This window comes from Saimiri boliviensis, chromosome 1 (genome assembly GCF_048565385.1).
Source record: "Saimiri boliviensis isolate mSaiBol1 chromosome 1, mSaiBol1.pri, whole genome shotgun sequence".
Classification (NCBI taxonomy): domain Eukaryota; kingdom Metazoa; phylum Chordata; class Mammalia; order Primates; family Cebidae; genus Saimiri; species Saimiri boliviensis.
The window spans coordinates 163,863,335-163,880,196 of NC_133449.1; the positions used below are offsets into that span (position 1 = coordinate 163,863,335).

Here is a 16,862-nt window from a genome sequence, read left to right on the forward strand (position 1 = left end):
ATCTCTCTACTTTGGGAGGCCAAAGCAGGTGGATCACTTGAAGTTACAAGTTCCGAGACCAACCTGGCCAACATGGTGAAACCCCGTCTCTACTAAAAATGCAAAAAAATTAGCTGGAAATGGTGGTGGACACCTGTAATGCCAGCTACTCAGGAGGCTGAAGCAGGAGAAAAACCCAGAAGGCGAAGGTTGCAGTGAGCAAAGTGCCACTGCACTCCAACCTAGGTGACAAGAGTCAGACTCTGTCTCAAACAAAACAAGACAACCATAGTGAGACTCTGTCCCTATAAAAAAAATCTGAAAATTGGTTGGGCATGGTGGCACACGCATGTAGTCTCAGCTACTCAGGAAGATTCCTTAAGCCCAGGAGTACAAGGCCACAGTGAGCTGTGGTTAAGTCACTGCACTCCAGCCTGGACGACAGAGCAAGACTCTGTCTCTTAAAAAAGTAAGTAAATAAACAAAATTGTTATTATTACACTGAAAGACTCAAACAAAATAGGCTAGAAGAACTGAAAGCATGGTCTAATGAATGAACAAACGAGCTTTGGCAGAGATACACAAAGTATTAAAAAGAGCCTACAACTAGGTTCTTCTTTTTAGAACCAAGTTGTGAGAAGGAAAAATTAACTGGATAGGCTTAACAGGAACACTGACAATAGAATAAAAAGTCAATTACGTGAAGTTAGATCACTAACAGTTATCTAATCCAAACAGGAAACAGAAAAAGGACTGAGGCAGGGGAAACAGTCTCGAGGACATGTGAGATAATATCAAACACTAATATAAGTGTGATAAGAATCACAAAAGAGAAAAGAATGAATGAGGGCAGAAAAAAATACTAGCAAAAAACTTCCCAAATTTGACGGAAAAAAAAATCAATGTATAAATTCAAAAAGCTCAGCAAACTCCAAATGGGTTAAATAAAAGGATAAGTCCTATGAGGGCTAATGAGCATAGGTTTTAAAAAAGAAGTCTCTCCATAAATAAGATATTATAAAGCTTTCATATATTTGGTATATATTTTAAATATTTGAAGCTTTCACCTTATATAGTATGAATTTATTTTTATTTTTTTTTTTGAGATGGAGTCTCCCTCTGTTGCCCAAGGCTGGAGTGCAACGGCACAATCTCGGCTCACTGCAATCTCTGCCTCCTGGGTTCAAGTGATTCTTGAACCTCAAGTGAGGCCTCAGCCTCCCAAGTAGCTGGGACTACAAGCGCATGCCACCACACCCAGCTAATTTTTTTTATTTTTAGTAAAGACAGGGTTTCACCATACTGGCCAGGCTGGTCTCAAATTCCTGACCTCATGATATGCCCACCTCAGCTTCCCAAATTGCTGCCATTACAGGCGTAAGCCACAGCACCCAGCCAAGAATTTACTCTTATAATTAATAATCCTATACTTAGCATTATGTTAAAGATTATCTTATAGCTTTAATTATAAACAAAAAATCATCCAGTTAATCTCAGAATTTAGAACTTAAAACATCAACTGAAGATTAAATGTATCACTCACAGCTTCCCTTTTGTATTCTACAAAAGGGAAACCTCTTCGGAGTTTCAATTATTTACAGACCCATGTGGAGTTTTAATAAATACATTCTGCTGAATGATTCAGAAATAAACTGCAGACTTCTTAAGACTTCACTTAGAACTATTTCATTCCAACGCAAGATAAAGAATAAAAACAATAGAACTATTTTGACGTGCAACTCCTGAGAGGAAAACCTTTTTCCTCCATAACCACAATACTCAAGAAAATTACTAATTCTCTAACATCTAATACCCCATTCTTACCAAGTGTCCTCCTCAACTGCCCCCCAAAATGTCTTTTATAATGCAGACTCAACTACTTTGACCCATGATCTCACTCTTTTGACTCAGAAAAAGCTCAGGACTCCCTGAAAAGTCTGAACCTCTATTACCCCAGAGTCTGAACCTCTATTACCGCTAAGAGAGAGTATTAAATTCTTCATATCACAAATGCTCAATTAGCTTTATTTTCTAAAACTTAGTATTAATACATCTCAAATATAAAACTATAATACTAAATACATCTTCTTAAACATCACTCTTTCCTATCTCCACAGACAAAACTATTTAAATAAGGTAAACCTTTATAATAAGTGTCATTTAACCCACAGACTCCACGATTCTATCCGACAGTTTTAGAATATCGAGGTATTCACAGTAACCTTAATACCACTACTCTTACATCTAAATCATAAATAAGAGTAATTACCCCTGCCTATACAATTCTGTGCAACACTGAAATCTAGCTGAAATCCTAGCTTCACTTGGGTAAGCTACCAAATTTGCTTATTTCATGTAAAATACGTATCAGCTAAGTTAAATCATACAACCTGTTCTGAGGACTGAATATCTATATGCATATATGTAAAACTATATCCTTTCAGTCATGTTTATATATATGAATAAATGCATAAAGGTACATTTTAAGTAAATTAGCACATAAAACTCTCAATAACTGCTATTACTGTTAGTATAAAGCAAATGAACTTAAAATGTCTCGTTTTCTTCAGCCCATTACATGTATTTAACATATATTATCAATCAATTGAAAATGTCAGATACAACCATTAACTAGACACTTGGAAAATTTTGAAACTGAAGTAGCAAAAGGTCCTTCACCACTTCAATTTAATCAAAATGTTTCTCCTCTGCAATTTATTATGCATAAAACTTTACAAAGATGGGGCATGGATTTTCTATCATTTACTGGTTTCTAAAGAACTTATTCCCACAGGGAAGCACTTAAAGGTATCCTTCTCAGAGTACTTAGGATTCCTCTAAAGAAAACACAGTAAAAATAAAGATCAGAAATTTTGGCAAAAACCAATATTCAAATAAGGAGCTTTTAATGCCCAAAGGGCCAAAAATATATATTTTGTTAATTTTTAAAAACTGATCTTAGGAGAAAATAAATACACTTTGACATTTAAGAGAAATGAACCACATACCTTGGATTAAATTTTGCTTCTTCCATCATTTTTTTGAAATCTTCCTTGGCTTGCATTATTTTGTTTTTCTTTTCCCTGCGTTCTTCTTCTGCCCTGGTCTTTACATACTGATCAAATACCTATTATAAAAATCAACAAATTTGACAAGTCAATCTTTCATATAGGTAATTTTACTACCAAATTATTGGACAATGTCTTTGTCCAAACTATACCAGGAAAAATAAATATTAACTGTAGGTAATTATACACAGATTATACCAAGATTCACTTTAAAGCTTCACTGAAATATTACACAAGCACACAGCTCTCTACTTAGGTTTTGCCATGAACAAAAGAAAACAGTAAAAAGCCTCTTTAATTCTCTTCCCTAATTATAAATTAAATACATGATTATTATAAGCATTTCAAGCAATTCAGAAATGTGTAAGAGAAATCACAGTCTTCCTAAATCCCCTTTGGAAAGAAATATCAATAGTATGGAATCTGTATAATTTTATTTCCATGCTTAAGACATAAGTTATTTTCACTAAAATGTAATCATGCTTTATATCTATTCTATATTTCCCCCACTTAATAGTCAAGATAATAAACTGAAAATAATATATTTCACGCCTACTTCACACCCTATAAAATGACAGAAAAACTTTTTTTTTTAAGTCATAAACCAAAAATAAAAAGGAATTAAGAAAAAAAGAAACGGCAACTTGCAAAGTTGATGGGACAATTGGAAAAGGATGTGACACAACCTAGCAGTCAAGAAAAACAAAGCGGCAACTCAAGTTTTTTCTGAAACCAGAATCTCCTCAAACAATGCAAGAAAAGACAGCACTAGATACCTAGATACCCTATACCTATGATGATGGGTCATAGCTAAAATAAGGAGTATCTGAAGTACTTGATGAAAGGCTATTTAGTAAGTTGTTAAATTGCTAGACCTCCTCACTAACGTAACGTTTCTGGGCACTGCCACTCCAGAAGGTAAAAGGCCACTGACTATTCTCTAAAGCAAAAAATTGACAAGCTATGGCCTACAGGTTGCTTTTATACAGCTCAAGAACATTTTAACATTTTTTAATGGATTGAGGGGAAAAACAGAAAATTTCATGACACATGAAAACTAAACAAAATTCAAATGACAGTATCCATAAATAAAGCTTTAACTAAACAGCCACGCTTATATATCCTTACATATGTCTATGGGTACTTGACACTTAAACAGCAGTTAGAAGATACAATAGAGACCATATGGCCCACAGAGCTAAAATACTAATTATCTGACTCTTAGAAATTTGCTGATCCCCTCCCGCAAACCAAACTAAAAACGTGGAGATTAACCAAACACATACCAAATACTAAGACAGTGTCTCAGAACTGAAGCAGAGAGATCTGTGCCCTCCAGCCCAGATGAGAAATCTTTACTAGGAATCTGTCCCACCTAAAACAATGGCTCCAGGGGTTCTCAACAAACCAGCCTAACTCACCCTACCACATGTTTCTCAACCTTGGCACAATGATGCTTTGAACAAGGTATATGCCAGCATCCCTGGCCTTTACCGACTAGATGCCTGCAGCACTCACTTCAATTGTGACAAAAATGTCTCCTGGGACAAAACTGCTCCTGGTTGAGAACCACCACCCTGAGATACAGCCCCAAAGCATGAGGGCCCACCTAGATGATAAGAATACCCAAACAGGCCGGGCAGTGGCTCACACCAGTAATCCCAGCACTTTGGGAGGGCAAGGTGGGAGGATCATTTGAGCTCAGGAGTTCAAGACCAGCCTGGGCAACAAGGCGAAACCCGAGAAAAAAAAAAAAAAGAGCACCAAAACAGCATTTTAGTGTTTCACTTAAGTAGTCATGATCTACAAGGTAACTAAGGAAACTCTCCAACATGAAAAATAGAGTCCTAAAGAGAACAAACTTAGTGGAATCAGAAACCATACAGAAAAACAAAAATTAAAAAAAAAAAAAAAGTTCCTAAAAACAACCTCACAGAGCTAAGATAATGCACCCATAAAGCAAGAAAAACCTCAAAAAACATAAAAGAACTCTTAGAAATTAAGACACAATAAATTTTAAAAATCTAAATAGTTGGCTGCTAAAGGCGAGGAAATTATCCAAAAAGTTAAAAACAAAAAATAAGAAGACAAAGGTAATTGAAGAAACTTGGAGGAGCAATTCATGAAGGCAAATTCAAATTCGGTCCCAGAATGAAAAAAACAGAACAGCTGACAGCAAATTTTTAAAAGTAACACAAGAGAATTTCTTATAACTAAAAGATCTCAGTTTCCATATGGATAAGGTCAGCCGAGTGCCCAGCACAACAGACCCTTCCTCTAAAAAACATACCACTATGGCATTTCAGAATACTAGGGACTAAGAGATCTACAGGCTTATAGAGAAAAACAGTTTCACATATAAATGAACAGGAATGGCTTCAAAATCAACGAACACTAGAGGCAGAGCAATGCCTTTAGTTAACCAGACAATTCCAAATAAGCGTACAATAAAGGTTTTTCCAAGTATGTTAGGCCTCAAATAAATTTTCCCTGCACATTCTCTCAAGAAGTTACAAAAAGGAAAAGACTTACTGTGTAGGAACAGGTCTATGAACATCTTTATAACAAGTAACAATAAAATGTTTCAAAATAACTCAGACATCTTCCCAAGTCAGTCCACACATATCTACCAATCTTTATCCACTGGGGGTCTTGAAATGTATACCCACAGATAAGGAGGGACTACTGTTATCTATGATTATCTGACCAGTCCCTGCTAGACACATAAGTCACCTTCAATTTCCTCTAAGTATAGCATTGCAGAAAATATTTGAAAGTACTTCTATGCTGAAGAGAGGGATAGAGTTGTTTCCAACTCCTTTCTCAGTATATACATTCTTAATTAAAAAGTATTAAATGATACATAAAATTCAAGGGAATTTATATTAACTTTCCTTTGAGAATCTAGAAAGAACTTCATATTCTCTCTGCTGGGCTACTCCAGACCAAGGTTAGGAATCACTCTCTAAGATAAACATCTCAGAAAATTAGAGGTTGTGTTATGCTTCCAAGTTGCTCCTAAATATTTGTGTCATGCTTCCCAATACACTCGGCTTTATGTTTCCCTTTGTTAAGTGGTTATTTTCTCATAACTTCAGCTCACGAAAAACATAATACAATGAAAATGAGTAAATTTTAAAAATAATTCTGTTAAGTGTACTTTTATAGGCATGAGCAAAAATATATACTATAGAGCTATATCCTTTAAGCCTCCATGCAGCTCTGGAGTGCTTGCAATGTTCCATTTTTTTATCATAATATTCATTTTGTGAAATTTCATTTATGATTTTATCTTTTCTGTTTCAAAATATGTTTACTAAAAATGAGTGTCCATTATTTGATTCTCCTATTTTTAATCTGACACTGATTCAATGACAAACTATTCAGTAACAGTGGCCTGGATGGAATGACAACTCTGAGTAACCATGTGGGTTATGTATTACCATACTGTGGCATGGTCACTATTAAAAAGCGCTGAGTAACAAATGAGAGACTAAAAAGTTTATTTTGGTGTTTTTTTCTCTTAGGGTTCAAGTGCAGGGCTTTATTTTTAATTGACAACTGTACACAAAACACAATCTCGTGTTATTTTGATACATGTGCAACGGAAATGTGTTTCAATACATATCATGTAGAGTGAGATCAAGGTAATTAGCATATCCATGTCAAACATTTATCACTTGTGTTGGAAATGTTCAATATCCTCCTTCTGGCTATTCAAAACTACTTACTATTGTTAACCAGTCATCCTACAGTGCTACAGAACTCCAGGACTTATTCCTCTTATCTAGTTGTAATTATGTATCCTTTCACAAATCTCTTCCTATCCTCCCGCCTTCTCCTTACCCTTCTCAGCCTCCAGTAGCCTCTGTTCTACTGTCTACTCCTATGACATCAACTTTCTTTTGCTTCCACATATGAGAACATAGGATGTTTCATCTTTCTGTTCTTTGCTGATTTCACTTAACGTGACTTCCAGTTCCATCTATGTTGCTGCAAATGACAGGATTTCATTCTTTTTTACGGCTGAAACCACATTTTCTTTATCCAGTCATCTGTTGTTAGATACCTAGGTTGATTCCGTACCTTGGCTACTGTGAATAGTGCTACAATAAACATGAGAGCGCAGTATCTCTTCAATATAGTGATTTCTTTTCCTTTCAATACACGCCTCATAGGGGGACTGCTGGATCATATAGTTCTGCTTGTAGTTTTTCAAGGAACCTCCATACTGTTCTCTGTAGTGTATATACTAAATTCTAACCAACACTGTATAACGAGTTCCCTTTTCTGAGCATCCTTGCCAGCATTTTATTATTTTTGCCTTCTTTATATACTCCTAACTGGAGTGGGCTACCTCACTGCTGTTTTGATTTGCATTTACCTGATTAGTGGTGTTGAGCATTTTTTCATTGTTTTTATTGGCCATTTGTACGTTTTCTTTTGAGAAATGTCTGTTTGGATCATTTGCCCAGTTCGACTTTCTTTTCTGTTGAGACAACTGAGTTCCTTGCACATCTTGGATATTAATTCCCTGTCAGTTAAGTAGTTAGCAAATATTTTCTCACATTCTATAGAATATCTTCACTGTTGTTTCCCTTGCTATGCAGAATTGTTTTAATTTGATATAACCCCATTTGTTTATTTTTGCTTGTGCTTTTGATGTCTTATTCATAAAATCTTTTCCCAACCAATGTCCAGAAGCATTACCCCTATAGTCTTTTTCTAGTAGTTCTATCATTTCAGATCATACATTTAGGTCTTTAATCTATTTTGAGTTGATTGTCAGATAGGGCAAAAGGTGGTGGTCTGGTTTCATTTCTTCTAAACCTAACTTCCAGTTTTCCCAGCATCACTTATTGAAGAGACTGTTCTTTCCACAGTGAGTGTTGGCAACTTTGTCAAAATAAGTTGGCTATAGATATACGGATTGATTTCCGAGTTCCCTATTCTGTTCCTTTTGTCTATGTGTCTGTGTTTATGCCAGTACCGTTTTAGTTAGTATAGCTTTCTAGTATATTCTGAAGTCTGGTACTACCATACCTCCAGCTTTGTTCTTTTTGCTTAGGATTGCTTTGGCTATTCCAGGTCTTTTTTGGTGTCACACAAATTTTAGGGTTTTTTTTTTTTTTTAAATGAGGTCTCATTCTGTTGCCCAGGCTGGAGAGCAGCGGTACAGTCACAGCTCACTGTAATCTCACACTTCTGGATCCAGTGATCCTCACACCTTAGTCTCCCAAGTAGCTTGGGCTACAGGTACATGACACCACACCCTGGCTAGTTCTTGTATTCTTTTGCAGCAAGATCTCACTATGACAGTCTCAAACGACTGGCCTCAAGTGATCCTCCTACCTTGGTTTTCTAAAGTGGTGGGATTACAGGCGTGAGCCACCTCACCTAGCCAGATTTTTTTGTTCCATTTCTGTTCAGAATGTCACTGGTATTTTGATAGAGATGGTACTGAATCTGTAGATTGCTTTGGGGAGCACTGCCACTTTAACAATATTAACTATTCTGATCCATGAGCATAGGATTATCTTCACCTTTGTATCCCATTCTGTTTCTTTCATCAATGTCTTATAGTTTTCCTTATGGGGGTCTTTCACCTATTTAGTTAAATTCAATCTTAGATATTTACTTATTTATTTGCTATTGTAAATGGAACTGCTTTCTTGATTTTTCAGCTAGTTCATTGTTTGTGTACAGAAACACTATTGTTTTGGATATTTAATATCCTACAATTTTATTGAATCAGTTTGTCAGGTTTTCGTTTTGTTTTTTTAAGATAGTCTTGTTGTCACCCAGGGTGGGGTGCAATGGTACAATCTCGGTTAATTGTAACCTCCATTTCCTGGATTCAAGCAATTGTTGTGCTTCAGTACCTAAGTAGCTGGGATGAAAGGCATTAGCCACCACACCTAGCTAATTTTTATATTTTTACTAGAGATGAGGTTTTGCCACTTTGGCCAGGCTGGTCTCAAACTCCTGGCCTCATGTGATCCGCCTGCCTTGGCCTCATAAAGTGCTGGAATCACAGGCATGAGCCACCATGCCCAGCCTGAATTTGTTTATCAGTTCTAAGAGACTTTTGGTAGTATCTTTAGGTTTCTCTCTATATAAGATCAATCTCATCTGTAAACAGAAACAAATTGACTTCTTACTTTCTAATTTGGGTATCCTGTAATTCTTTCTCTTGCCTAATTGCTCTGGCTAAGACTTCCAGTATTATGATGAGTAGGAATAGTGAGAGTGGGTACTCTTGTCTTCTTCCAGTTCTTAGAGGAAAAGCTTTTAAAATGTTTACTTTGAAATAAGAGAGAACTTATTATCTACAATCTATGTCAGAACCTACTAGTATCCTATATGTAAATGGTCTAGTTTTTGTAAAAAAAAAAAAAAAAAGTTATTCAATTAAAATGTAACAAATAAAACAAAAACATGTCAGACCCCTTAAGTGACCTTTTATCAAAGGAAAATTCTAAGTTAAAATGTATGGTTACAATGATATAAAATACATCTTTTTGCGGGGGGGGGAAGGGTCACCCAGGCTGGAGTGCAGTGGCATGATCTCGGCTCACTGTAACCTCTGCCTCCTGGGTTCAAGCGATTCTCCTGACTCACCCCCAGCTAACTTTCGTATTTTTAGTAGAGATGGGGTTTCACCATATTGGCCAGGCTGGTCTCTAACTCTTGACCGATCTGCCCACCCTGGCCTCCCAAAGTGTTGGGATTACAGGCGTAAGCCACCACACGTGGCCATAGAATACATCTTGATTCTCCGCCATCACTCCCAGTTAACTTTCGTATTTTTAGTAGAGATGGGGTTTCACCATATTGGCCAGGCTGGTCTCTAACTCTTGACCGATCTGCCCACCCTGGCCTCCCAAAGTGTTGGGATTACAGGCGTAAGCCACCACACGTGGCCATAGAATACATCTTTTATAATGATACAGAATGTACATAAATCTACAATTAACTAGAAAAGGACAACTCAAATATAATTTTATATTATGAGGAATTTCCAATGAAGTTATTAGTGTTTTCTAAATCAATCACTTTGCAGTATGAAATTACAAAGTGTAAATGTGTAATGTGCAACCTAGCACCTTTCTGGTTGTTCCTTTATTTTATACTCCTATGCAAACAATAAAACCAAGTATTCAAAACGAGTGTTTATTTTTAAATTTAAATGCCAAATGTTAACTACTACTTCATCTTAGCTCTTACATCCTGATTGCTAAAAGAAGAATTCCATATAAAAGGCATGAGATGCCAGGCACGGTGGCTCACACCTGTCATCCAGACACTTTGGGAGGCCAAGGCGGGCAAAATAGTTGAGGTCAGGAGTTCAAGACCAGCCTGACCAACATGGTGAAACTCTATCTCTACTAAAGATACAAAAATTAGCCAGGAATGGTGGTGCACGCTTGTAATCCCAGCTACTTGGGAGGCTAAAGTGAGAGGAGCACTTGAACCCAAGAGGTGGAGGTTCAGTAAGATAAGATGGCGCCACTGCACTCCAGCCTGGGCAACAGAGCAAGACTCCATCTCTATAAATAAATGGCATGAGGACTTTTAACTCAAGATTTTATTGAAAACACTAGAATAATATTTTCTCTTTTCAAGTGAAATTCTATTAAGGAGATACCACCATCAGCTTATAGAATGCTTCAAAAATTGGGGAAAGAACTATAGTTCTCAATGTTACTTATAATTTCACTGTAACAGTACCATGAGGAATATGTCATAAAAATGTTAACGTCTTCAGAGATATTTAGATCAGACATTGTTCTAGGCACAACAAATAAAACAAGGAAGACATAGTTTCTATCCTCATACAATTTATATTTTGCAGGAGGAGACAGATAATAAAATCATGATTTTATATAATTAGAGCCATGACCACTATGAAGAAATTTAAAAAGGCACAGAGATAATACTTGTATTCATTAGAAGGCACTTGGACAAGTACCTTAATGAAATGATGAAGCTGGCTGTGCTAACACCTGAAGAAAAAACGTTCCAGACGGAAGGAATAGCAAATACCAAAATGTGACTGGCTTGTTCAAGTAATATCAGGACAGTATGGCTATAATCAACAAACATTAAAAAAGACCTTCAAGAGGTACATGGGGATAAGTATATGTAGAAGAGACCATGAAAAGAGCTTCAATTTTATCCTCAATGAAATGGAAAGCACTAGACAGTTTTAAGCAAGGGAACAGGGACTTAATTTAATATCACTTAAACTTTAAAATTAGTCTGGCTGCTGTGTGGAAAAAGAACTTGACTAAAGAGAAACAAGAACACATGGAATGAAGGTGATCAACAAGAGACTACACCAGATGATAAGGGTTGTTAATGGGAGGAATGACGAATAAAAGGTGAGATTTTGAAAATTTTTTGAAGGTAGATTGTAGATTTGCTGATAAACAGGCAGTGGGGAAAGTAAAGAATCAACACTGATTTATAAATTTTGGTAGGGCCATAAGCTGAAATGAGAATTAAAAACTCAGAGTTTGTTTTTTTTTTAAAAAAAGTACAAAGCTTAAACTGCAGATTCAAATACATTAAGAAAGTTAGGTCTTTCTATTCCAAGTACTAAAATATGTATCTGGCACATTGTAAATTGATTCTCCCTTCATTCAAGTCCATGATCAGGCCTACATGCATAATGACACAAACAGTTTGAAGAATTATTCCAATTGTTACATTAAAAATATCAAAGATGGGCACTACTGTTACCAAAAGAAATCTTACAGCTTAACAGCCCTATAGCAAGTGGTTCCACATACTCACCATTTTATGGAGATCAGTGTCAGGACAGTTCAGGTAATTCAGAAATTATGTAAGTTGGAAGTGTGCAGTGCTTTAGAAGAAGCACTCATGAAATGATATGTGTTACAGAATCATCGTGAGACTAAACGGCAACTTTGTAACAAGGCAACTAATGCAACAGGGACGCTGATGCATCCACTGTTTCTGAGTTTATGATGAAAACAAATATTTTAACAGATGCTACTTAGATGTGAACTTTGTGTAGTTGTGTATGAGACATAAACGTATGTTCAAGTACTATCTATAGGACACACATACACATGTATATGTATATTCTGACACATAATGGTCAAGAAGGCTGTTCAGTATTCAGTAATAAACCAAAGTGTTCAATGGTAGTCGTAGTACCTACTAAATAGGATTAAAGTGGGGTTTTTTTCCTCTTTACCCATCTGTATTTTGCTATTTTTCTACTCTAAATTTGTATCATTTGCCAAAAAAAGCAAAATTAATAAATGCATTTGAAATGAATTTTAAAACCATATTACACATAATCTAGGTTTAAGAGGCATAAGGACAAAATGTTTACAAGACAAAAGCCATGCTCATAAGAGCAAAAATATCCAAGAATTCTGAGATAGAAATGTTCACATATAGACACATAGTACGGAAGACTATGTTTTTGAAATGCTATATTGGAAAAAAAAAGAAATGGTACTTTATTCCTTATAATTTAAAAATTATGTTGGCAAGTGATATACATTCTTAGATAATGCCATTTTCCTTTTACCTGTTTTCTCTCTTTAGGATTGAGAAGTAAGTACCGAGGATCAAAAACTATCTTGTGCAACTCCTTCTCCCATGTTGAAAAAGCAGACACCTTTAAAATAAAAATGTATTGCCTCATAATTAAGCTTGCTAGAAAAATTTAAAGGTCATAATTTTGCTTGAAATCTACAGGATATCTGTTTATAAAGGAGACATAAAACCATACTGAAGTTTCCATCACTAATAAATGACAAGCAGTAGGAGGCTAGCAACAGCAAATTTCCACACTAATTGGCTCTGAACGTTCCTATATTATATAGAAATAACACACTTAATTACTCATTAAAATAACCACTACTGTGTGACATTTTAAAAATCAGCACATCAGAAGAAGCCTTGAAGATCTGTATTTTGATTTCTCATGCTTGCTCCAACCTTGTGAACAATGTTGTGATATAAAATTAAACAATTTTACTTATTCCAATGAATCTGTGAATACAACCAAATAGTTGAAATCCCTTCTCAATTAAGTTGCTAATATTATAAAATATCAGTTCTCCTTTAACAAAAGCCATTCTGAAGATATTAAAAGAAGAATAATCATATATACCTTACCTATCCCAAGCAGTCCGCCATTCTGTAATGTTAAATACTCGTCTTATATTACTCACCACAATTTAATGACCCAATAAATGTTAAGTGTTATTTGTACTTAAAAGGACAGTAAAATGGCACTTAGTTAAATATAAGATTAGCCAAGAAAAAGGCTGTTGGAAGAAATGTACAGTAATTTGATACAGCCCCCTTATCCCCCCCATAACATGAGCACTAACCTTAGATTTGACCTTTTAGCAAGACATATTTATATTACTTATACAAAACAGAAATATCTCCCCCAAAGATTGTTTTCTGACCCCTCTCTCTAGCAGCATGTCCTTGAACTGCTTCATTCGAGCCTCCAGAGGGACAATGGCCCTTTCTCGGGCAGCTTTAATTTCAGCTTCCATGGCAGCTTCTTTCTCTGAGTCAATGTCTTTATTATCATCTCTCCTATAAAAAATAAAATATGAGACATCAACTGACAAAATATCAATTCACAGATCTTATTAGAAATCTTAACATCACTGGGATTTTCAAGACTCACTACTGAGCAGCATATTTTTGGCAAAAACAGATTATACTGACGGTTTCAAATGAACTCTAAGGGATAAACAACTTTCTTAACAACAAAATTAAAATGGGCTTCTAATGATTAATAATGGCTTCATTATTAGAAAAAAAGCTAAATCTTTAATGTGCTGCCTCTTCCTGACACTGGTTAATAACACAAAAAGTCAACAATCTTACTTTAAAAAAACAGTTTATGAAATAACCCTCTATGTGTCAGAATCAAACAGCACAGAACATAATTTTTTTAGTTCTTGAAATACAGAAAGAACAGTATTTTCCAAAATGTTTTACATTATAAGTACATAAAATATTTTGTAAAATCTAATAAAAATTGGTATTAAGTGGTATTATGTTTTAGTAATCTCAAACATTTATTTTAAATATAAAACTAAAATATCTGCAATCTTGGCCAAGTGAATATGTAAGATATATATATATATACCTTACCTACCTGACATTTTATTACTCACTTTCTGGGTGATAAGTTGAGATTTAAGTTGAAGGACAGGTCCCAGAGAGCAATATGGGCCCAGGAGTAGTTAGGTGGAATTAGAACTGTTCATCAATGACTAGCCTACTTCTTGTTCCTCCAAAAATGCACCTCAGGGGTAAGGGCAACCCTGTTTCTGTGTGGTACTCAAGTGAGATTGTAAACATGGAATCATGGCACCTCTCAAATATATGCACTACGAAAAAGGTCCACGCATGTAAATAATCCAAAAAAGTATGTAATTCAATAATATCTGTGTATATTTCAGCAGATCTTCCTTCTTAAATAAGATCTGCTAAGTATATTTTAAAAATTGGCTCTTATGCCCTAAACAAACTTAATGGAATCAGGAAAACAGAACATGTGGAAATTCAAAAGCATGCTATACAGGGAACTGTAGGTAGCCCCCGAGATTTAAAAGGATTAAGGCTAACCCACAAATGCAAGTGAGAGGTACTTAGCAACTTAGGTAATGAATCAAAAGAAATAGAAGGCATAGTCCGTGACCTGCAGGAACTTAGCGAGATAGTCTGTGACCTAAGATATGCACAAAACAAACAGGTAAAAGCAATTTGCCAAACAATATACCCTCTTATAATAATAATTTTAAAACTGTATAAAGAGTTAAAAGACATCCAAGAAATATAATAACTAATGAAAACAAATAACCTTTATAAAACTATACTAAATGAAAATGTCACAATACAAACTATCACTATCTATCTCAATTAAGGAAATAAAAGAAAAACTAAGCCAGGAAAAATAGGCTTTTAGCTTTGTACCTAAATAGAGAAGCTCGGGCAATCCACATAAAGGACTTCTTTGACATTCTCCTGATAAAAGCAGTTAAAAACCTTACAGAGTTGTCTATAAGAACAAACAATTAAAAACAACCTAAAAGTTTAACATTGTAGGAACATCCAAAATTATGATACATAAACAGAATGAATACAGTCATTTATAATTAAGGAAACAATTATCTTATTCTAGGTTTTTGGTTTTTTTTAAACAAGCACAAAATCAGTTAATCACAACTAATAAAAATTACATTTGGTCAAGAACTAAAAAGTCAATTGCAAAAATGAGAACAGCTATGTTATGCTGATAGATTATGAGTGATTCTCTTTCATATCTTTTACGTTGTTGCCAATAAAGCATTTTTTTTAAAAAAGAATTACCCTTTATAGGGGTTGTCTTACTGATTTCCTTGCCATTAATTTGGCTGCATTCAATCTGTCCTTTTCAGTTAAGGACTATGATTAACCAGTTCCTGTTAATGTCTTCAAACTTTCCTTTTTGCTGCTAAATAATGGTCCCATTCCCCACACATGCATACCCTCTACCCCACCCGTCCCCTCCCATAACATTTACATTTTACCCAACTCTAGAGCACTGGCCAAGCTAATAATGCCTCTACGTCTTAGCAATCTCGTTCTCGCAGAGCACTTCCTAAGCTTATGTCATTACTCCTTTCCAAGAAGTAATGACAGTAAGTCATAAGATAACTACATAAAGAGGGAGAAAGCTGTGTCTGCTTTTATGAGCTCTCTGGAATGGTTATCTACTGGGGTCTACCTGAGGGAGGAAACTAATTTTTTATAAAATTGAGGCCTAATAAATTTCTAAAAAGAATTAACTCCAAAACTATCACCTGGCTTCTTAATACATACATGAATACCCAAAGCTTCTACAAATCTAGCAACAGAAGGGGCACATTTTCAACAATAAAACAGCTATTTAATATCAGGCCTAAGCAAGCAACCATGACTGCTGTCTCCTAACAATATTCACATTACCTGGCCCTTCCAATCACAAATTATTACCAAATCAATGTTTAAAAGACACAATCTACCTGAATCAAACTGTATGTATTACTTACTTCCGTTTTTTTGCTTTAACAGGCTCATCTTCATTAATTTCTTCCATTAATTCTTGTTCTTCTTTAACTGTAAGATAAAATTTAATTAAAATATTTAGGCATGAATCCTTCTGCTAATCACTACCAGAACACTTCAATAGTATTAAAGCCATTTACAGTTAGTTCACTCACTTGCACTCATAGAGAATTGCCACTTTTGGATCGACAGCATTGTCGGAGTTGGGTGTCCTGGCAAAAACATTTCAAATACTGTTACAAAGTCATATGCGTCTATTTCACAAACTCTTCTTTTTAAAAATTACTGTTTACATAAAATATTCACCTCTTAATATTCATCCCTTTATAAAACATTAAACAAAGCATAATTCTATACTTATTTATCCTCCCTTTACATTAAATTTTCAATTCATTTTGAAATGTTTCTTGCCCAAACCTTAAATTTACAAATATATAAAATAAAGCTTTCTTGATTCAGGATTTACAGCACCTTTTAATGATGCATGTTAATGTGTTTATCAAAGGAATAAATCACATATTTAAAAACAAATTCATGAAAAACAAAAGCAAATCACATACTTTTTCAACATCATTCAATATCATGGCTATCAAGTATTATTATCATACCTGAAAAACAAATATTGCTGAAGGTGAGCCTAGTACCTTCAGCACCAGATAGGCAAAGTTGCACTGATTCAGAAATTACTTATAAAGTGCAAATGTCAGTATACAG

General features: G+C 35.1%; 1 protein-coding gene across 6 annotated transcripts in view; it reads right to left on the minus strand.

The window, feature by feature from the left end:
* Positions 1 to 16,862, minus strand: part of TCERG1 (transcription elongation regulator 1) — a 62,684-nt gene that overhangs the window by 14,908 nt on the left and 30,914 nt on the right. For 4 of the 6 annotated variants that reach the window (XR_005579072.2, XM_039468030.2, XM_039468027.2 and 1 more), the window contains 6 exons: positions 16,304 to 16,360; positions 16,133 to 16,199; positions 15,036 to 15,086; positions 13,508 to 13,643; positions 12,616 to 12,705; positions 2,988 to 3,106 (listed from right to left, as the gene is read on the minus strand). Coding sequence is in view for 5 of the 6 variants with exons in the window: in XM_039468030.2 (XP_039323964.2) it covers positions 2,988 to 3,106; positions 12,616 to 12,705; positions 13,508 to 13,643; positions 15,036 to 15,086; positions 16,133 to 16,199; positions 16,304 to 16,360 (520 nt within the window). In the remaining variant the exon portion in view is untranslated. The remainder of the gene's footprint in view (positions 1 to 2,987; positions 3,107 to 12,615; positions 12,706 to 13,507; positions 13,644 to 15,035; positions 15,087 to 16,132; positions 16,200 to 16,303; positions 16,361 to 16,862) is intronic. The other 2 variants (XM_039468033.2, XM_039468028.2) reach the window with 1 other exon arrangement.